Source organism: Anabrus simplex, chromosome 12, assembly GCF_040414725.1.
Source record: "Anabrus simplex isolate iqAnaSimp1 chromosome 12, ASM4041472v1, whole genome shotgun sequence".
Taxonomy (NCBI): Eukaryota; Metazoa; Arthropoda; class Insecta; order Orthoptera; family Tettigoniidae; genus Anabrus; species Anabrus simplex.
In genome coordinates, this window is record NC_090276.1 from 1396954 (window position 1) to 1419621 (window position 22668).

General features: G+C 42.7%; 1 protein-coding gene across 2 annotated transcripts in view; it reads right to left on the minus strand.

The window, feature by feature from the left end:
• Best2 (bestrophin 2) overlaps positions 1-22668 on the minus strand; it is a 232724-nt gene that overhangs the window by 101253 nt on the left and 108803 nt on the right. For both annotated transcript variants that reach the window (XM_067156771.2, XM_067156772.2), the window contains one exon: positions 13725-13835. In XM_067156771.2, the coding sequence (XP_067012872.1) occupies positions 13725-13835 (111 nt within the window). Of the gene's footprint in view, positions 1-13724; positions 13836-22668 lie in introns of those variants that run through there.

Here is a 22668-nt window from a genome sequence, read left to right on the forward strand (position 1 = left end):
CTTTAATTCTCAGATATTTATGTTATTAGTTGTCTTAATGAAAATCGGCAGGCAAAGTCGGGGAATAAGTCGCTATAATTTAGGCTGTAAATAATTGTATTCACGCTGAGAAAAATGGTAGTGTAGAGGAAGGCCTAAAATTTAATTCTCAAATATTTATGTTATTAGTGGTTGAATCGGTAAATACTACATAACTAAAGTTATATAGTATTAAATTTATGATCATTTATGTGTTATACATTGTTACGATACCGGATATTATCACAGAGATATTCATGAGTTTCTATTTTTGTTACTATATCCATATCAGCGCCAAGTCATGATAAAATGGGTAAACAGAATTTAACGAAAATCGTTATGTAAAGTCGGACAATAAGGAACTACAGTCTACGTTATAAATAATTTTATAAGACGCCCTAATATCAGAGAGTCGAAAGAAAACTAAGTGTGAAGGCCTACAATGCAGAAAGCTTATAAAATTGATCAACAATAACATTACATTGACCATTGTTTGTTGTGATATGTTTTGTGTCTTCTGTTGCCACTCATCTCCGATAGATAGGATTACTGCTGCGTACCGATTATTTTTTAATTTCCCTTATGTTGCACCGAACGATGGTGACGATGGGATAGGAAAGGGCTAGGAGTTTGAAGGAAGTGGCCTTGGCTTTAATTAAGGTACAGCCCCAGCATTTGCCTGGTGTGAATATTGGAATACCATTTTCAGGGCTGCCAACAGTGGGGTTCGAATCACTATCTCCGGGATGCAAGCTCACAGCTGCGCGTGCCTAACCTCACGGTCAACTCTCCCGGTCGTACAGAGTGTAACAGCCTGCCTGAATATTGGCGGGAAGTAGCTGGGGAGTTAGATAACTTTCTTCTTTAGCATGCCATTCCTCTGGTTCTTAAATTTTCTGATATTACCGGAACTGGTATGAATACACTGGTTCATCATAGCATTCGAGCTATTCAATCCCTACTCTGAGGCACTGATTGGAATGAGCAGTGTGCATATAACGGAATAATGGCAGAGGAGTGTTCGCGGGTGGACTGTTAGATCGGCACCGTAGTATTGTTCGTTGAAAGTGACAAAATGTGTGGTTTTTCATTTGATCGAGTGTTTTATATGATAACATTGCTTTTAACCGCTACATTCCTACTGACGATTTTGTAATGACCTATGTTGACCTCCGTTAGGAAAACCACGAAGTCTGTCTTTCTGAGAATCCCGTACGTCAGCTAGTTATCAATAAACTGGACCGAACCAATCAAAATGTGAAATGTTTATATTCAAGCTCACTGCGGACTACTAGAGTTAGGAAGCGACGCACTATAAAGGCGCCATCTATACACAAGAGGGACGTTCACCAACAGAACGGCACAGACACCGATGTGCTAAAACTAAAGAGATCTTCCTATCAGCCATTGTCAGAAATACGTGACTTTCTGTCATCTGATAATTGTCGAAGAATTCTTCGCTCGTTCTTTCAGGGGCAATACCAAAACAGACGGCTCACACACAATCAGCTTCATGAAGATGGTAAAAGGACAAAAACTGAGAATTCATGAACACAGAAAGCAGAGGTTAGTGACAGAGCTGAGACAGTTGTGACCATGGTAAAGTATCGTGAGGTTGTTACCACTGGCTTCTCCTTGCACGTCCTGTACAATAGTGTTCGATCAAAAGAGGTCACATACGATACTTTACGTCTGACGTGCACAACTACGGGAGCTAATGAAGGCGGTAGTTGTACAAGAAAAACCCCGACAACTTTTATGACATTAAGAGGAGTGGGGAGATAACTGCGTGCACTTGCCGAAAGATTATCAATGGAATAAGACTGAAGAATGCTGCCAAGTCCTTAGAGATGTTAGAAAACCTGCACATTTTCGATGAATACGTAGGTTTGAAACAATATGTAACGAGTGCAAAGATTCAAGAAAAAAAGAAACAGAACTAATTTCAGTGCATGTGATAAATGGTTTCGAGTTTATAATCATTTTCGAAGTCAGGATATCTGAAAGACTCCCTGCCTCTGATGAACGACATGTGGAGTTCGGAAAAAGCGATTATGAAAGTGAAAAACTGAACGCGGTTACATCTTCAGAGAAACTGGAGTTTTACGTCTGTTTTACAAGAAATCCATTCATTCCAAAAGTACTGTTGTTTCCAACAAAGCCATGCCTCTCAGCCAGGACCGTCTGTATCATCGTCTCAATAATCGTCATGCTGTTTACAAACAGTGGCATGAATTGATTTCTGGGCATCTACCACCAGAACGAAGCCGTCTGTGATGATGACAATTTGTGCCTATGTTGTCACTAACACACCATTTGGTAATGTATGTTTCGTGCTCACACTACGCACTAAAAAGAAAAGGAACCACTCTTCATAAATATGTCTGTCGGTCATGGCCATCCACCAACGACTGCTAATTTGAGACGACCACCAGCCATAAATCCCACGGTTGCTAGGTAACACTGTCTGACCATCCATCCCTACATTACATCACAGCCTGCTCGGTTGCTAGGTGACACTGTCTGACCATCCATCCCTACCTTACATCACAGCCTGCTCGGTTGCTAGATGACACTGTCTGACCATCCATCCCTACCTTACATCACAGCCTGCACGGTTGCTAGGTAACTCTGTCTGACCATCCATCCCTACCTTACATCACAGCCTGCTCGGTTGCTAGGTAACACTGTCTGACCATCCATCCCTACCTTACATCACAGCCTGCTAGGTAACTCTGTCTGACCATCCATCCCTACCTTACATCACAGCCTGCTCGGTTGCTAGGTAACACTGTCTGACCATCCATCCCTACCTTACATCACAGCCTGCACGGTTGCTAGGTAACTCTGTCTGACCATCCATCCCTACCTTACATCACAGCCTGCTCGGTTGCTAGGTGACACTGTCTGACCATCCATCCCTACCTTACATCACAGCCTGCTCGGTTGCTAGGTGACACTGTCTGACCATCCATCCCTACCTTACATCACAGCCTGCACGGTTGCTAGGTAACTCTGTCTGACCATCCATCCCTACCTTACATCACAGCCTGCTAGGTAACACTGTCTGACCATCCATCCATACCTTACATCACAGCCTGCACGGTTGCTAGGTAACTCTGTCTGACCATCCATCCCTACCTTACATCACAGCCTGCTAGGTAACACTGTCTGACCATCCATCCATACCTTACATCACAGCCTGCTCGGTTGCTAGGTGACACTGTCTGACCATCCATCCATACCTTACATCACAGCCTGCACGGTTGCTAGGTAACTCTGTCTGACCATCCATCCCTACATTACATCACAGCCTGCTAGGTAACACTGTCTGACCATCCATCCATACCTTACATCACAGCCTGCACGGTTGCTAGGTAACTCTGTCTGACCATCCATCCCTACCTTACATCACAGCCTGCTAGGTAACACTGTCTGACCATCCATCCATACCTTACATCACAGCCTGCACGGTTGCTAGGTAACTCTGTCTGACCATCCATCCCTACCTTACATCACAACCTGCACGGTTGCTAGGTTTCATTTCAGATGAGCCCCAGCCAAAAGACATATTTATGCCAAAACGACCCTCGTAATGGTAATCATGTTCTGATATGGGCCTCCAAATTCTGGTCACCGCAATATACGAGTTGGATACAACAGGAGGGGAACTTGTTTACATTCAGTACGCTGTGTTCAGGTGGCAGCTCTTTTGCTGACTAACATCGATTCTCATCGTCAAAGAAACCAAAGCAAAAGGGCTTGCGAGCTTTGAAACGGGGGCGGATGACCTACATGTAATGCTGCTTTAAAAAACAAGCAACTTCATCAAACTTTGAAACAGTTTAAGCAGAATATTTTACGAAAACCTGTGCATGGTAAAAACCACGACGCACAGCATGAAACAGACTATTGTATCTGTAATATGACATTTTACATTCTTCTTCTTATTATTATTACCGATATCCGACTCTTGATTTCAACTCATCTGATTTTTCAAACTATGACTCCTATAATGAATTATTTATTTATTTCTCATTACGGTATCTTTTATCATTTCTATAGTTTACATCCTAGGAATCAAAAAGGACCCGCTCTCTCCATCAATGTTTAAAGAAACAATGCATACAGTTAATTGATACAGAAAGTGGCTTGACCAGCTGATAATGTATGTAGGTCTAGGATATGCACTATCTACTGTCGCGCCAAGGTTACACCATGACAAATGTAGAACACTTATTTTCCTTTACTTTTCATTGTGCCCCCAAAACACGTCATCGTTCCTTCTTTGTGGTGAAGGAGTATTCAGGAAGGTAGTTTGGGGAATAATGCAGCCGCCATGGGCGGTGCCTACGGCTAGCCTCAAAGAAGCATTATATATCATTATTATCAAATTCCATACACCAGCTTTATTAATAATGTGCATAAAGCTGTGAGGCGTGCATTCAGACCAGAGGATCCGAATTGTTTATTTAGGAGGGTAATGACACACTAGAGTATTGCTATAATAATATGACCTGAATTATCATGTACATTGTCTACAACTGCGACTACCTGGCCCACGAGTCCTGTGCAGGAACTCAGAAGGAAGACGGAAGAGGAAGAACCAGATTATGCTGCTGAGATTTCTTAACTAAAAACAATACCATCTTAAAAGTTTAGGTACTCATAACACGAAAATCATTTTTAAAATGTTCGCAGAGATCTCGGATATGCACCTTTAATGACAGCTGGCTGAGAAACAGTTGTTTACATCTAATCAAACATCAATTTAAAAATCAGTGACATCAGTTTCTAGCGAGTAGAAAATAGCATTTGCGTGAAAAAACAACAAACATGCGAATCAATGTAACTTGGAGTGAAAGACAGAATAGCATTATTATAATTCCGCCAAATTATCCGAAAGTTATGAATAAGGTTTACGAATAGACAAGTAAGAGGTATGAAATGAATCCCAACACGAAGGATGCCTGTGCTCAGTCGAATTTCCTCGTCCTGGAAATATTCTACCATTATCATTTGGAGATTCTCTATCCTAGGCCCCAAGATACTTATTTCACTACAGATTATTATTTTTTTTTTTTTTTGTTAGTTGGTTTACGTCGCTCCGACACAGATAGGTCTTATGGCGACGATGGGACAGAGAAGGGCTAGGAGTGGGAAGAAAGCGGCTGTGGCTTTAATTAAGGTACAGCCCTAGCATTTGCCTGGTGTGAAAATGGGAAACCACGGAAAACTATTTTCAGGGCTGCCGACAGTGGGGTTCGAGCCTACTATCTCCCGAATACTGGATACTGGCCGCACTTAAGCGACTACAGCTATCGAGCTCGGTCACTACAGATCAGTTAGTGGTCTGTGTCATCGAAACATGTCCGGAAAACCCGCACATTCCTAACAGATTACCTGAATTCAAAGTCGGTTAAGATATACTCTATTATGGATCTGTGCCCCTACCCTCCCGTGTGTATCGGTGAATGTATTCTTAACTGCTAAACCCATACTAGCACAGCATTCGAGGAGACGGTTGCCATTCGTATTACTTCCCAACATTTACCAATCACCCTTTCGTATACTTCCGTTCTTTTTCCAACTCCGCCATTAGCACTATCCTATCCTTGCTGTTCACCCTGATTACGACCTCACTCAATGCTTCATAAAACTTGTCAACTTCATCCTCATCTGCACCCTCACATGGTGAATTCACAGAGAGGATTCCCGTCCTAATTCCTCCAGCTGACAAATTTACCACATCATTCGCTCATGTACGTGCTTAACAGAAACTGTGTTGCGTGTAATAGTATCTCCCCTTAACCGAATATCAATAACTCATAACACATCCAGATGCATTCCCTTTGCTGACTCAGCCAGTTCTACTTCCTTTCTTCCTTAAGCCCCATTAACAATGATAACTCCTCCATCGAATTTCATTTCGTTCGCCAAGTTGTTTCCACAGAGTCCCTCGCCTGTGAAGTGGGACTCCGTTACCACCATAGGTCCGAGGCTTGCTTAAAATATTCCGAGCTCGGTAAATTCTGTGAAGCAGGATGCTACCCTACTCAGAATTAGTCCCAGTGAGGACCTCTCCTCTAACGGGTTAGGGACCACCTAGCTGCCATGTCCGACATGCCCGCAGCTGGTATCCCGACTCTAGAGTAAGCCACATCACACTCTAGTAATTTGTATCTGGTTTTCCCATTACGTTACTGGTTTTGTTGAAGGAGCCTGAAACGTTATTAGCTATTGGGTTGTTTTCGCGAGGCTGAGACCTTCCTGAACTGGTCTACAACTAATGACTGACTTGGGGTGCGAGTTGTTGTCCACACTCGGCCTTGCTCCAGCCTGTCCAACCTTCACCACAACTGTAACAGATTCCTCAAGGGTTGTCCAGAGTCAAACAGTCTCATGTCGCTACTTCCTCGTTCCTCTGCAAGTCTCAAGGTGTATGCTCAGTATACTGTACATGTGAGATGAAAATACAACATTCATCCTATTGGGGCCAGCTGCCCTGGCCGGGAATGGAACCCGAGGCCTCCACTAGGGAATCTGGCCGTAAAGACGGCTTCATGCGAGAATTGAGCCTCTTGCCGCAGCAGTTTCCTGACAGTTCACAGAGTTGTTGCTCGAGCGAGAATCTTCACGTGCCCGTCTGTTTTCTTACCTAAGACTTTGAAGCAAAGTTGAGTTCCATTTTCCTATTCAAAGTTGAGACTTCAGAATGGCGGACAGTTACTCTTCGTCGAGTTACACGAGATGCACAAAACTCGATTTAGTCGTAACAGATAGCACATTCAAAATTAGGCACCGATACTAGGTATCTTCGCGATGACAGGAAATCAAAGAGAACTACCTATTCCTACAACTTGCCAACGGTAACTGTGAATTATTGTAACCCTTTTACACGTAACTGAGTGAGGTTATGTTAAATGAATAAGCGCTAGGCCTGTTTTTTGTTAACTTTAAACTAGTTTCTGCTGACTTATGAAGTGCAAGGCGGTAGACTAATTAGAAGGGTATCTGTAATGATTGCCTGGAAAAGACCTCAGTTTGTCCACAAACTTCCATGGTTGAGCAGAAAGCACCAACAACTACGATACACTAGGCGTGATCAGAAATAACTAAACATGCTTAACGGAAACCGCTCTTATCTTGTTTTCTCGTAACCAAACTCAAGTACAGTTGATAAAATCTCGACTTTGCAGAAAGTAGCGTCTTAGAATTTACTGTCAGAGTACCCGCTCAAAGTCTTGTTCATGTATACACCGGTCTGTACGTTGCTGTACGGGAGTGAATGCTGGCTGGACTCAGGTGTAACCCAGGGCGCAGTCGAGAACAAACCCAGAAGAACGATACCGTAGGTTTATAAGCAAATAACTGGCGTCTTGCATGAAGCTCAAACGAAACATCTTCCAACCACAGTGAGTCACAATGAAACTCACACAGTCGCGCAGCTGTGAGCTTGCATCCGGGAGATAGTGGCTTCCAATCCCACTGTCGGCAGCCCTGAAAATGGTTTCCCTTTTTCACACCAGGCAATTGCTGGGGCTGTACCTTAATTAAGGCAACGGCAGCTTCCTTCCAAATCCTAGGCCTTTCCTATCCCATCGTCGCCATAAGACCTATCTGTGGCGGTGCGACGTAAAGCAATAAGCAAAAAAAGAAACTCATACATCAGCAAAATATTTCTTTGACCATTTACCAACAAGTACAGTACATCATTTTTATTCCAAGCTCGTTTTAACTCTTTTGTAACAATACATAATGTTCTACTACACAATTAAAAATTAACATAAATACAGTATATTTCTTCTACAAAGGAAATTAAAAATCACTTCTCAAACATACACAAAAAGAGATCACAGTGAAACACATACTGCCTGTGCTACATCCTTGAAGCTCGGAATAAGACAAACTCAGTATTTTCTGGTATCCCTTGGCTCGTCTCACGTCTTCATACGGGCAGACATGGATCGTACCTATTTTTCACAGTGTGATTGATTTATTTTCTGTTATTCTGCGCGTAAAGTACCTTTCAGGTCATCTTATTGCCACTTCTCAGTGATGCCACAGGTTCTCTATGACATTTAAACGTGGTAAATGATTATTTATTATACAATCTTCCTGCAAGAGCTGCAGGCTGCCCAAAGACAAAGAGTACCTTAACAACCATAATGGATTTGGATACAGTAGATAATGTGATCGTATGATGTTAAGTGTAGGCAATTGAGTGAGGCATGTCAAACATTTGAGGTCCGCAAGCATGGTTCTTGAAGATCATGATAGACTTTTGAGTGTGGTAATCGCGATGTTATAGATGAAATCTCTGTTCAGCCCAAAGGTATTGCAGAAAATGACAAAAAATGTAGGTATGGTTCCTCGAGCACCCAACATCAAGCCGATTACAGAGATGGATGAGAGCTTATACTTTCGCTTATAGAAGTCCACCGTTTCTTCATAAATTCTTCTTTTTTCTGCATCGACCTCTTCCGGCTGGTTTTCGTTGGTCTCAAATCTGATTGTTGGATCAATTATGAAACCTTCAGAACAGGATGGCTTAAAAGCAATAATATCAATGCGTTGGTTGCTTCCTCTGTTGGAGAGACCATGTACTTCTTCATAGACATTATAACCTTGTCCTCTCAAAGCGTTAGCTATAATTGATCTGGCTACATTATGGCGTGAGGTGCATGGTAATTCACCATGTGGACAGGCTGCCAGAACATGTGAAAGAGTTTCGAACTCTCTGTGGCAACGCCGACAGAGGCTGTTGCCCTGGGATCTGTCAGGTACAGTACGCACAGCAGAAATATTGGCGACCTTTGGACACTTATACATTCTTACTATGTGAGCTCAATGCTTGCCATCGTTATCCCAATAATCCTTGTATTGGTCATGTATTTCAAGTTCTTGAACACTAGCAGGCAAATTGTTTTCCAACATGTTAAAATACACATTTGTATGCATTATCCCATAAATGAAAGTCAACTTTTGTACGCCACTAGCTGCCAATCACCCCCAGACATTAACACCTCCTCCACCCTATTTAACACTTGGCCGCATATTGGTAGGTTTTAGCTCTTCATTCGGTTTTCTTCCGACAGTAAGTTTTCCATCTGATCCATGGAGGTTGAATTTGCTTTCATGTGCAAATATTACTGTTTTCCAGAAGTCAAAATCTTTTCCCATGTGCTCTCTTACAAACTGTAACCTAGTTTTCCCATTCAGTTTCTTGACGAATGTTGTTTTCCTACTTACTCTTCCATGCATATTACTTTTCCTCAACCATCAGAGCAAGTTTTGGAGCACTAATTGATGAATTATTCTTAACCTCTCGTAGTATCCAACGTTCATCGTTGCAATTAAAGATTCTTTTCTGAGTTAGTTTGTCCTTGTGTTAAATCCGGTTGGTAATTTTATACCTATGACTTTTGTTCACAGTTTTGCCAATTTCCCTTACGGAACGAAGACTGGCCTCTCTGACGGCTCATTATTACACTACAACGTGTCTGAACTTGACAGTCAAACGTACAGTGTGTATACCGCGGTCTTTATGAGTTTCCATGTGACCTCGAGAAAAATAATCAGAGATGCTTGTCTTAATTTATGGACAAGATAACAAAATAATAATAAAAGATATACACGTTGCAGTGCACACACATAATCACCCGTCTTGATAACGATCGTGTATGAGTTTTAGTTTAATTATAACATCACATTGAGTTCATAAGATGACAAACAGTCCAGTAGACTGCTACTGACACTCTCAGCCCTTCAAGTGTTGTGGAAAACAAAATAACAGGCACAAAACGTCAATCAAGTAACACCTCGGAGACGAGGTTTGAACCAACCACACTCCTTGCTTCTCTTCCGACGTTCCTCCTTTCTTGAAGTCTCCCAGTAGGATATTATCGGGTGACCTGACAGTGAGAGGATTCTGGAAGTGCTATGTTCAAATGTGTTTCATATGTACTGAAAACACACCTGTTGTTGAATTAATTAATTTGTAAATTCTACAAAGAACTATATGAATACTGATTTCTTAGAGCAAGTAGTACGGTGTGCTCCTGGCTCGACCTTCTCAGAGGAGAGATCTAGTTGATGGAAGATGGTGATGTCATACAAGTACTGCGAGCTGGGGAATCTCCTTATTACGTCACAGACTTTCACACTCCATCTCTCGTACTGAGAAACCGCAATCCTCAGCACTGAAGGAACATCTCGTAGATGGTTAATGTGGTCCAACTACAAATATTTAGTGAATAAGGCTGTGAAGCGCGAGCGTTCGTCATTGCTACATATCCTCCACGAATTCTTGTGCCTTACGTGTGACGAATTGGATGGATGAAATGTCATATTCAGTCTTAAGATTGTCGATAAAAGTAATCGAAGCTTACAAATAGTCCAAACGGTTCTAATGAGATGCCATACGCCCATCACCAATCAAATTGCGACATAAAGTGAAGTGAGCTGCTTCTCGTCGTTCGCTTGAACTTGTAATGCGCTTAAAGCCACACCGGGTGCAGATAGGTACTGACATAGAACGTGACTGCATTTCCATTTTCTGCTCAACTTTGTTTACATTCATTAATTAATTCTCCTTATGATGCCGAGCGGTTCAGTCCGAGGTGAACACTGTAAGGCTAGAAAGTGTTCGCGTGACATTTCTGGAAACCATCACTGATCGACTTAGTTCAGTATTTAGTACTTGGGAACTCTACTTAAGCGATTGTTTGCATGAAGGACCTATACGAAATGAATGGCGAGTTACTATACTAGCCGCAGTGTACAAGCGAAACATACATGCCAGTCAGCTTGACATGATTGCCGACTGGTTGACAGAAAGCAGTTGTCGTTTAGGAGGCTCAACCTGGAGGATTGCAGCAAGATATAGCAGAGGAGAGTGCTGACGTAACTCAGAATGACTGCGACTCTTGTGAGATGGAGATGACGAGTCTCCAAGAGGAACAATCGTCTCAGTGTTCATCAAGTGGAAGTGTTTATAAGGCCCCAATTACAGTACGGGATGCACACCACAACTGGCAAAGATCCAAAGGAAAGAAGCACGATTTGTTCTGGGCGATTTCCGACAAGAGTAGTGTTACGAAAATACGCAAACTTTCGCATAGGAAGACTTTGGAGTACGGAGACGAGCTGTTCGACTAAGCGGAATGTTCCGAGATGGCGTGGACTAAGATTTGTAGAGACCAAGCGAGTTGGCTGTGCGGTTAGGGTTGTGTGTCTGTGAGCTTGTATTCGGGAGATAGTGTGTTCGAATCCCACTGTAGGCAGCCCTGAAGATGGTTTTCCGTGGTTTCCGAATTTCACGTCAGGCAACTTCTGAGGCTAAACCCTAATTAAGGCCACGGCCGGTTCCTTCCTAACCCTTTCCCATCGTAGTGTGTCAGAACGACGACGAATGTAGGTTTTTATTTCTAGGGAACGTGGAAATATTCGTTTATAGGGAGAGAAAGTAGGGGATGGAGATGACTGATATATTTCCAACTGCTGGGTGATCAGAGAGCGGTCCATTATCGGCGATGTGTACCGAGATTACTCCGACGTGCCCAACTAGAGAGGTTTTTCCTTCGATGATTTCAAAAAAATCCTGCTAATTACTCCAAGGCCCAATTTATGTTCCTACAAAGACATATTTGTCCTCTTGAATTCCAACTTTATCTTCATATTTTCATCTTTCCTACTTTAAACATCTCTATTCAAGTTTATTCGTATGCTTATGTGATTGCAGGCCAACTCGGAGCTCGTCTCCTTTCTACAGAGTGGTCGTACACCCTCGTGGAGGGAGCACACCTTCACCTTCACCCGCTAAGCGGCGTTTAGCGGAGAAAGTAGCGGTGCCCAGAAACTTGAAGGAGTCTTGGATAGCTCTAAAAAACAAATTTCGAAAATTGTTTCTTTACTCGTTTTCCTTTTCATTCGAATCCTAAATGTGTTCCTTGGTTCAATACCCTCAGGCGTATGACCACACCGAATATAGTTGTTAGGACTTCAGTGAAACATTAGCGCTCGTAGTGGTAGAAAAAGGCAAACTGCTAATCTAATCGACCAGATATTAAGAAAATGACTGTAAATTTTAGGATAAATAAAGAATATATTCTCATATTCCTAGGATGTTTGCCTGTGCACTTTCCCTCGGACTCAGCCAGTGTCCTGGAGCGTAAGACTTTGGGTCGGGAGGGTAAAACTGGAGAGGAGCCCAGGCGCCCTCACCTGCTATGCTGAACTGGGGCCTTCTCAGAAGGGAGAGGCAAGCAAGAGGGAAGACAGCGGCCGTGTCCATAAGCTAGGTACCATCCCGGCATTTGCCTGGAGAAGTGGGAAACCACTTCGAGAATAGCTGAGTTCGGAATCGAACCCCTCCCCCTCTACTCAGTTGATCTCCCGAGATTAAAACACCACGTTCCAGCTCTCGTACCACTTTTCTAATTTCGTGACAGAGGCAGGAATCGAACCCAGGGCTCTGGGTAATCACATTAACCACTATACCACGGATAAATGACGAGACAGCGACATTAAATGCAGCGTATGTTGTCAAATGAGATTAAGAAGATGGAACTGAGTAATATGAGAGTTAGGACAGGGCGCAGTGAAAGTAGAGTATCCGGGCCTCGCGGGGGTCGGAAGTGGCTCCGAGCACAAGTAAATGAACAACACGAACACATTATATACAGGAAGCTAAGATATTGCGTCATTTGTATAGAAAAAACTGTTCCCAAGTTTCACGTACAATGATCTGTCTTACATTGCGCCTTATCGAGCTAGTCAGCGGTTGAGAGTACCTTCAATCAAATCGCTGAGGGGCTGTCAGGTGGTGGTGGTGATTATTGTTTTAAGAGGAAGTACAACTGGGCAACCATCCTCTATATAACACTAATCAGAGAGAAAAAAATGGAAGGGGTCCGACACTTCAAAAAATGAAGGTATCGGCCAAAGGAAGGGAAGGGCCATGAAGGGCGTGAAAATGAATAAACTCCCTAGCCCTCGCAAACCTAATAGCGTCGGGGTCGGAAAAGAACAAGAGTTGACCAAGGGAGGTCAGACAGTATAGATGAAAGTGAGGAGCCAGGCACAAGTAAGTGGAAGCAATGCCAAGACTCAGCTGAGGGCCCCGTGGTCGCCAACCGACGTTGCAAAGTTCAGAGCCGTTGGGGACCCTTTTAGTCGCCTCTTACGACAGGCAGGATATACCGTGGGTGTTATTCTACCGCCCCCACCCACAGGGGGAGGAGGGGCTGTCAGGACCACATTTTCAGCATGCTTCAAAGTAACTGAAAAATGGTGTTACGCTTATGTTTCGTGGAGAGTTATGGGATTAGGGGTTCATTTACTGGCGGGGAAGGATTCAAATCGGTGCACAGGTTGAAGTGTATTCCGCCAGTCTGTACGTGAGTGACAGCTGGGTGAACTCACTATAAGTTGAAGTAGCAATGATTACTGGTGGAAACAATGGCGGGAGGGTGCTCGGAATGAGGAGATGAAACTATTAACGCCATAGGGAAAGCAACAACAACAGCCCCACGCTATGGCGAAACGGAGATGGATTCAGCATCAAGATTCACTGAAGATGTAATATTTTTAAAAACAGACCAAGGACTTGAGTATGGCTCTACACTCTAACCGAGAGTTTTCATAACAAGTTTCTAAAAATCACTAATTATATAAATATGCTTTAGGAAGATGGTGTGACTTACCGCCGGTGCTCGTCCGAGAGAGCCACTCTGTAGATGGCATTTATGGTGAAGTATATCGCAAGATAGGCCACCAGCTCTCGCCATATCAACTTGTACACGCTGCCGCGCCATCTGGAACACAAAGGACAAGCATGAGACCCTGCTGGCGCTAGCAGACTTCTTTTTGCACATCGCCTGGACAATGCCAGCTCGAGGTCTCTCCATTCTCTTCGCGCCCACAATTGGACACGAGGTAAGAACCAGATCCTGGATACGGTCGAGCTACTTCCTTCCTAAGTCTCTATTTTGGCGATTCATTGGCTTGGCAGATAATAAGGGAGTCCGAAGGCATTTGATTCGGAAGAAGCACAAGCCGATGCTATATCGTGAAGGAAAGACTCGGTGGTGGTGATTATTATTTTAACATCCTCTATATAACACTAACCAGAGAGAAAAAACGGAAGGGATACGACACTTGGAAAAATGAAGGTATCGGCCGAAGGAAGACAAGGGCCACGAAGGGCGTGAAAATGAAAGTCTCCCTAGGCCTCGATACCTAATATCGTCGAGATCGGAAAAGAACAAGAGTGGAGTAAGGGAGGTCGGACCGGATGGATGAAAGTGAGGAACCTGGCACAAGTAAGTGGAAGCAATGCCAGGACTCAGCTAAGGTCCCCGCTCGAAAGTTAACAGCCCCTGCCCCCACCGAGACAAGAACAGAAACAGGCTATGGCAGTGCTAGTGCAGTGAGTCACGGTGAGCCAGCAGCAGAGGCACAGGTTGAGCAAGCCCAGGACGTGAGACTGTTAAGCGATACAAGATAAGTTTTAAATATAGAAACTCAATCAACACGGAACACTGTGCAAAATGGAGTATAAAACTAATCTATTATTTTATTACTACCGGTGGTTTTATTGACTGAATACAAGCGTTTTACTTTTCTTAGTGCAAATTCTGTTGTTTCCATCCAGGAACGCTGCAATCCCGTATCTTTGTGTAATAAGTTCTATCTACATGGAACGTGAATCAAATTTTGATAATTCAAACTAAGTCTTATTGCGAGAAACATGAGCGGCTGTAACACAAAAACTGTAAGGTAGTTTTTCTTTGAATATGTAAATATAACAAGATATAGAGCGCAGGATAAATTATATACGAATATTTGAAAAAAGCTAACTTTCCCAATATGGTGCGTGGAAAGCTACTGTGTGTTCTGGCAACAGGCGCAGCTGTCGGGCAGGACAGGCCCGAAATGTACGGTTGTGATCCCTGTGGTGAAGATAGGGTAAGAGAGCAAGGCAAATGCTATTATGTGCAATATTGCTGCATAGTAAAACTAAGGTTAGATTATATAAAAACTTCATAAAACCAGTTTTCACGTATGCTGAGAGAAAAGTGTGTGGGCCCGTTAAGGAAGGACGACGATGGAGAATAGACTACGCTATGCTGACGGAGTGATAGTGAAGGTGACATAACTCCAAGCAGAAGCGACACATCGCCGAAAGAAAGGGCGTCGGGGTCGCAAGACAATAACAGCTCAAGTGGAGAAGTCGTCGTCCAATACATTGTGTGTGAGAATTTCATCTTTAATGACGTAACTCGTAATTGATGGCTTTTAGAACTGTTGATCCTGTGTTAAAAATAAAGCAACGCAAAAAGGGGCAAATCTTTTGAAAGCAGAGGTTTTCTTCAAAAGGATTCATTTATATCAAATTAACCTTAATTTTTGAAACTACACATATCGTATTTCGCTCACATGATGTACGAACATTGTGTAATCGCCTGTGGGTGGGGGCCACTTCTCACTTGTTTTCCGAACTCGACGGTGTGGTCGCGCTCGCCACCCCCACTGCATTAAAGTGCGAAGGCCAAGGAAGTCAGTTTCGTTCTGGTTGTAGATGACTCAAAGCTTACATAAGAATGATCAGCAGCCGAAGACAAGGTCTCACTCCCTCCGCTGTAGAACTCATAACCGACGTGAGATAGAGAGATGTGGACGGGACCTGGAAAACCATTAACATATCATAACTTGAGGAAGATCATGGCACTTCCGAAAACAAACTGAAACACTACAGCGATGGGCCACGTGACGTCACTTCCGGTAACCAGAGCATTCTCCACTCTAGTGGTGTTCACAGGATTTTCTCGTATCCTCGTCCCATTTGAACGATTTAATATTCTTAAATCTCTGCAGTACCGCGCCTTCACGGAAGTGAACATAACAAGAGGAAGAACATCCACAGCCTGTTTCCAGTCATTCGAGCGGGTCAGGAACAGAATGAATGAAGCTCCATCTAGGGGCGAAGATAGGAACTGTGCCGGCTGCCGAAGCCTGTCGCACTGCCCTGACAGTCGAAATGAACGATGACAGGGAAAAACCTGTCCTGCCTCCGCTTTGTCCAGCACAAATCTCACATGGAGTGCCCGGGATTTGAACCACGTAACCCAGCTAGGAGAGGGCGGCACGCTGCCGTCTGAGCCACGGAGGCTTAATAATAATAATAATAATAATAATAATAATAATAATAATAATCTGGAAAGAAACCACGGGTATGTCCAGAGGTGAGATAAATTTAATGAAATATCTTGGTAATGGGTCCAGCCGAATGGGCTCGATAAAGAAGCAGTTAGCCTATAAATTAGCAATAAAAAGAACGATATCAGGCATTACTGCGGTTATCAAGCCAGAGGGACTTAAGAGATCAGAATGTCTGATACTGTAGAAGATAGGGGAAGTGGATGAGCTAGAGAAGAAAGAATGAAAATTCTTGAGGAAGATGTCACGACGCGTACATGGAAGAAGAAGAGAGATGAAGGTCTATACAGAGGAGACTGGGCACCTCACAAGAATGAACGAGCAAATCATTAACTACAGCATCAAAATAAAAGCAACTACTAAATGAGTAGAAGAAACAAGACGTGAAGGAAGTTGACATCAGTCAAAACTGATCAATTCAACGGGTTCTAAGAAAAACAAAATGAAATATCCAAGAACATACGATCAGAGGAGAGGAAAACAGAAACCGTGGTCCAAAGTCCAAGAAAGGCATTACTCGTATGAAGTAGCTAGAGGAACGCTCTGGCGCTTATCCACGACATTTCGAGAAATCAGTCAGAAGTAAGCGGAAGCAAACGTATCAGGGTTCATCATCTCGCTGCAAGTTCACGGACATGAATCATTTTCGTTTGGCAGCGGACGGACGGATGTTAAGTCAAGTGTATCCACTTCTTGAGAAAGTGACTGGGTCCATTGAATAACCAATGTCTTTGACTTTCATCCTCCACACTCAAAATAAATTATGAGTTGGCTTTCGGTTAAACCAATCGCTCCAAGGTGGTACGACGTCAAACATTTCGACAGTGGCGAATAGCCTGGTACAGCTCTCGGCGATCGAACTAGCTTGTACTTTTCACACAAGTTGACGGGTTGTGCTCGTTGTACCAGATGTAAAGGATGAAAAGTTCGACTCTATGTAATTTTTGCTGTGTATACTTTTTTAGAACTTATGAAATATGTAAACACAGGTTTTATCACGAACAGAGCATCACGGGATGATACCAGAACTTTCCACATTTTCCTCTGTTCATTGAACGTTCCTACGCGCACTTAGCCTCACGACGAAACAATCTGCATGCTTCACGGGCGGCATTTTAAATGAAGATGTAAACGTACTTAGAGGCATCAGAACCCCAATAAACGTAACACAGAACACTGCGCGCGCTCACACGGAACACGTCCATTAGTTGAAAGTAAGAATGTTACTCGCGACAAATTTAAGTGTCGTTCTCACAGCTGACAGCTTTACTGGAGCATGCTCAACACTTTCATCTTTCTATCGATGTGAACGTCCGCTCTTAGTCTCAGCGACCACTCATACACGACACTGTGACCAATTATCTAGCCAACTAGTCCATTGCCACATGCGAAAGAACGAGCTGCAATTCCCTGTTTTGTACATTATTACAATTGTCTGAAAAGTAAAGAGTCTCAGTTAAAATGAGTAAAGAAAAGAAACTGATGGAAAAAACACAGAATAGTTCTTATCAAGATATAGTGGCTCCCTTAACAATCGGGAAAGTAATACCCTTTCGATTTCCCATTTTATTTTCAGTTTCCGGATGCTATTTTTTATATCGTGACTCGCTGAGACAGGGTGAAAGACGCGTGTACGAGAATTCTTATTAAACACAGTTCAATGAATTATTATTGCTAATTAATTCTGCTCCACACTTATGGCAATGAATAAGATACGTCTGTTTTGTTCGCTACACAGCCAGCACAGTGCATGGCACAATCCAGAGTTTATGTCACGAAGAACGGAGAATGTTGCTAAGAAAGAGAACAAGTCTGTCGGCAATTTGCTAAGGAATGTGAACTGAGAGCTTCCCTGATAGCTTAGTAGATGCCACAAAGAAGATCTCTCATTAAACACTATTTAAAGCAGTATTCTGGTTAAGTCTACCTTGCCAATACACTTTCTGTCAATGAACCTTATCTAGTCAATGCTTTGCAAAGATCTCCGATGAAGTGAATGTTATGTACGATGAATAAATAAGGTTCATTAGTGTACTGGCAACGCAGATTTAACCAGAATACTAGGTTAAATAGTTTTAGTGAGCTGATACACCTATTATAGTCACGCTGTGTCAAATGATCTCAGAAACGTGAGTAATCTTCGTGGAGCAGTTTGCTATGAACAGTGGACGGCAAGATCGCACAGCTTCATACCCGGCAGTAGGCACTGACATGTCAGCCCGCAGCTCGCCAGCTGTTTACTCATGTAACACCATTCTCTTTGATCTCTCCCTTATCTGTGAATTGATTACAGGAACGAGGAACAGTCCCGTACGGTCAGTATGGTCACCACACTGTCCGCTAAATCACAAACAATATTTTGGATTTTCCGCATCGTGTGAATGTGAGACACAAAGCGACCGTACTGGCCCACGACTCCGCTCAGTATGTGCTACACCGTTTGATCGAGACCACTCACGATGTCAATGGACGCAACCGTCATATACGGTACACGTTTCGCGTAATTCTCGATAACATTCTCGACTTTAATCCACGAACGCTAATCACACACTCTCCACTTGAACGCCACACAGCAACAGCTCTCCCTACCGGATGCTCATCAACAACAGCGCCACCCCATCTGTCTAGAGTACTTTATTCACAGCCCTCGTATGTACACGAGGATCCTGAACTTGCTCTGACATCTTCTGTTATGGCTGCACGATTGAATGAACATGTTCAGAGAACATAACGGCGTATTCCGGCTTAAATTATCGAAATGATTTAAATGCACATATTCCTATTTGTTGGATAGGCAGTGCAGGTCCAGTTGCTTGGCCGACACTTTCCTCAGATATGACTCCACTTGATTTTCGTGTTTGCGGTCATATTATATCATAAATACCTCCACAGAGAGAGAGAGAGAGAGAGAGAGAGAGAGAGAGAGAGAGGGAGGACTTGTCGTACGCCGTTATACTTTGTATGTGAACAATGGCGGTCACAATTTTCAACAGTTCGTACATCAATCACTACTGATCTGCATTTAGGGCAGTCGCCCAGGTGGCAAATTCCCTCAGTTGTTTTCCTAAGCTTTTCTTAAATGATCGCAATGAAATAGGAAATTTATTGAACATCTCCCTTGGTAAGTTATTCTAACCCCTTACTCCACTTCCTATAAACGAATATTTGCCCCAATTTGTCCTCTTGAATTGCAACTTTCTTCATATTGCGATCTTTCCTACTTTTAAAGACGCCACTCAAACTTATACGTCTGCTAATGTCATTCCACGTCATCTTTCCACTGACAGCTCGGAACATACCACTTAGTCGAGGAGCATTTTGCCAATGTAAGAAAAGTTACTGTTAAACCACAGAAAGTATATAAAGTATGTTTTCTTCACATGACTGTAACTGAAAACAAATCATTTTCTATTACATCAGAAAGTTGAGAGGTGCTCAGCCGGGCTAATGTGGGCAGCTCACGCAGCAAGCATCAAATCAAAATCACTTTATTTGCAACTGAGGTCTCTATCTCGGTGGCAAATGATACACACACGTTGCACTATTATTAAGCACTAAAGAGAAGAAGACATTTTCCTATACAATTTACACTAACACACAGCTCATCCTTAATAAATATATATTATTTAGAAAATTCTACTCATGATATCTTCTGTACGTTAAAAAACAAAAGCTATTTCTTCGGGGCGTCGACTTAGAAAGATCTTTTGCCCCTGCTAGCACCATATGTGAGGAACCTGCGTGTATTATGTAAATGGAGGAAGTGTAAAGTGTTGAATGTGAGGAAAGGAACGTTAAGGACGACAGAAACACTCAGTGCCCAGGGGAGGGATATTAATCATTTACAATTAAAACCCCCTGACTCGGCGGGGAATCGAACCCGGGGCCACCGGGTGCGCTGGCCCCTACACCTACTTACACACATAATTAAGTCTTATACGCGGTGTGGAATAACTTCAAATAATACTACACAACTGCTATAAGATTTAAATTTACATTGTTTTATTTTGGTATCTAACATGTGCGTCTTAAGCAGAGCCGCTTTGCAGAGTTCCTCTAGGACCTTCACTTTGACAGCTACCGTAGCGGTCCCAGGCCCCACGACATAGGCAGTCCCATTTCCATAGACAACGGGGTGGAATTAATTTAGTCACAAAAATTATTTATTTACAATAAGCTCCACAGGTCGAATGCCCTCTAACATTTCTTTTCTCTGTTGCTCTTTATACTTTTCTTGAATATCTGTACCGATTTTGCAAAATGATCAAACCTTCCCCTGGTAAACTGTTCCACTCCTTCACGCCCTTCCCAATGAATGAACATTTACCCCAATCACTTCTGCTAAAATGCCTCCAATTTTATACTTGTGGTCAGCCCTGCTGAAGCCTCCCACGGATATCTCCTCACAGTGAAGCGAGGGAGCATCGACGTTCGATTGTGATTGGGGTACAGTATTTGAAATAAAGCGCTATAATCCCAAAATTCAAGATATTACGGTTTGATTTGTACTGCACTCGATATAAACAGTCAGTGTTTTCTCATATTCATTCAAAGAAAACCGACACGTCATACTTTTTGTGTTATTATCTACAAAGATACACGGTTTAAGCGTACTAACTACGATTTAGAATTCCTTGAATGGGTATGCCAGTATTTCCATTAAAAGAAAAAGTAAAATTTCTCTCATTCATTAAGCAAAATGTTATTACATAATTCAACAAGTTTAGTGCTTGATTTTGCACAATGTTGCGTGACCTTTCGTGTTCACTGAATTTCTGAAAATAGTATTTAAAATTTAACAGGTGGCCGATGATAATAGGTAGGGTGTTTCGAGGACACAGACATTTACTATCCAAGATTAAAGTACAACAAATGTATCTCCCAGATAGACGCTTTAACCTAAGTAGCCTGTTGATGAGTACCAGAAGATTTAAAGCCACACCTCAACTCAAATGTTTCTAAAGCACCTCAGTGTATTCTGTTTGTTGTATCCGGTCCAAATACAAAGTAAATTGAAAGTGACGTGGATTTATGTCCTCTTTCTTTCATTATTTTCTGGCTCAATTTCAAACTCTGGTGATGGAGAGTGACAGGGAGAACACGTAACCCGGGGAGCGGAACATATTCGCAGTTTAATAACTTCAAGGCAGCAGATAGCGTTTGTCGAACATCGCACAATCCTTCAACATCTAATGGAAATGAGCGAGAACCCATTGGAAGCGCCCATACGCAAAGCCCGACTTGACTTGTTTAAACACTTCAAAATCTCGCAGGTTACGTACTCACTGTACACAGCCAAGGTGAGAACACATTCGTTTTCGGACGCCTGTTGAATGCTCTTTCTTTTGCGGATGTTGTCTCATCACAGTTGCATTGGGAACTGTTCGGATTGAATCAGTCATGACAATGTGACTTTGAACAGGAATCAGGCAGTTTCCCCGTTTGTGCGACCAAGACGTCATAACATATTAGCTTCCGTTATAAAGTAACATGGCGCCTAGCGTTCTTGCCAGCGCTACTCCACGTCGACGTTGCCCATTAATTTGAAAGAAGTGTGTGAGAAAGAAAATAGCACTTATCCTAAAATAATTATAATGGGAGGAAAGGCTCCTTTAAGAAACGGAAGAAGAATGGGAAGTTCGAATACATTCCATCGTTTGTCAAAAATCAAATGGATACAATCTGATATAATTCTAGTGTTGATGGAAGTGCAGGGGCCTTGTGTCGTGTGAACAACACGAGAAAGTGGGAAAGTGTTTGTATCCAAATTAAGAAACATAGGTAAGTGCATGTGTTCAGTGAAGCATTACGATCTTGGCTCCATGCAACAAGTGACGTCCACGTGTGGAAAGTGACGTGTCCACTGACTGCAGTACTTTCAGCTTATTAAATTGTGGGGCGCTCTACGTATTTCGAGTAAGATGACACTTTCTCGTACCGCTGTACACTATCACCATGTTAGCCGACCTTGGCCGGGTTCGAACTCACGATTGTCGCCTTGAAGACTCCATACTATCACCCGCGGGCAACATCAAACTCAATTCTGAAATTCGCTACGCACAAATTACGCTCGCGTTATAAGAATGAAGTCGTGATCACAGCTGATAGAACCTTCAACTCTTGTGTTTATGATTACACACATTTAAGCGATCCTGTTTGTCTTCCTTTGCTTACAAACATTTTGTGGTTAAATAAAGTTTAGCCTGCTACCCGCTGAGTGGGACCAGCTCATGACGAGGAACAGGACAAACACATTATGACAGATATAGCTTGACTACAACTTCTACTGTACTGAAACAAGAAAGATCGGCGATACAGATAGGAAGGACATATGTAAATTCGAAAATGAATCTCAACTTTACACTTTATTAAACAGAGAATGGAAAACAGCAAGGAGAACAGCAGAACTAAAAGGAATGTGGGAAAAGC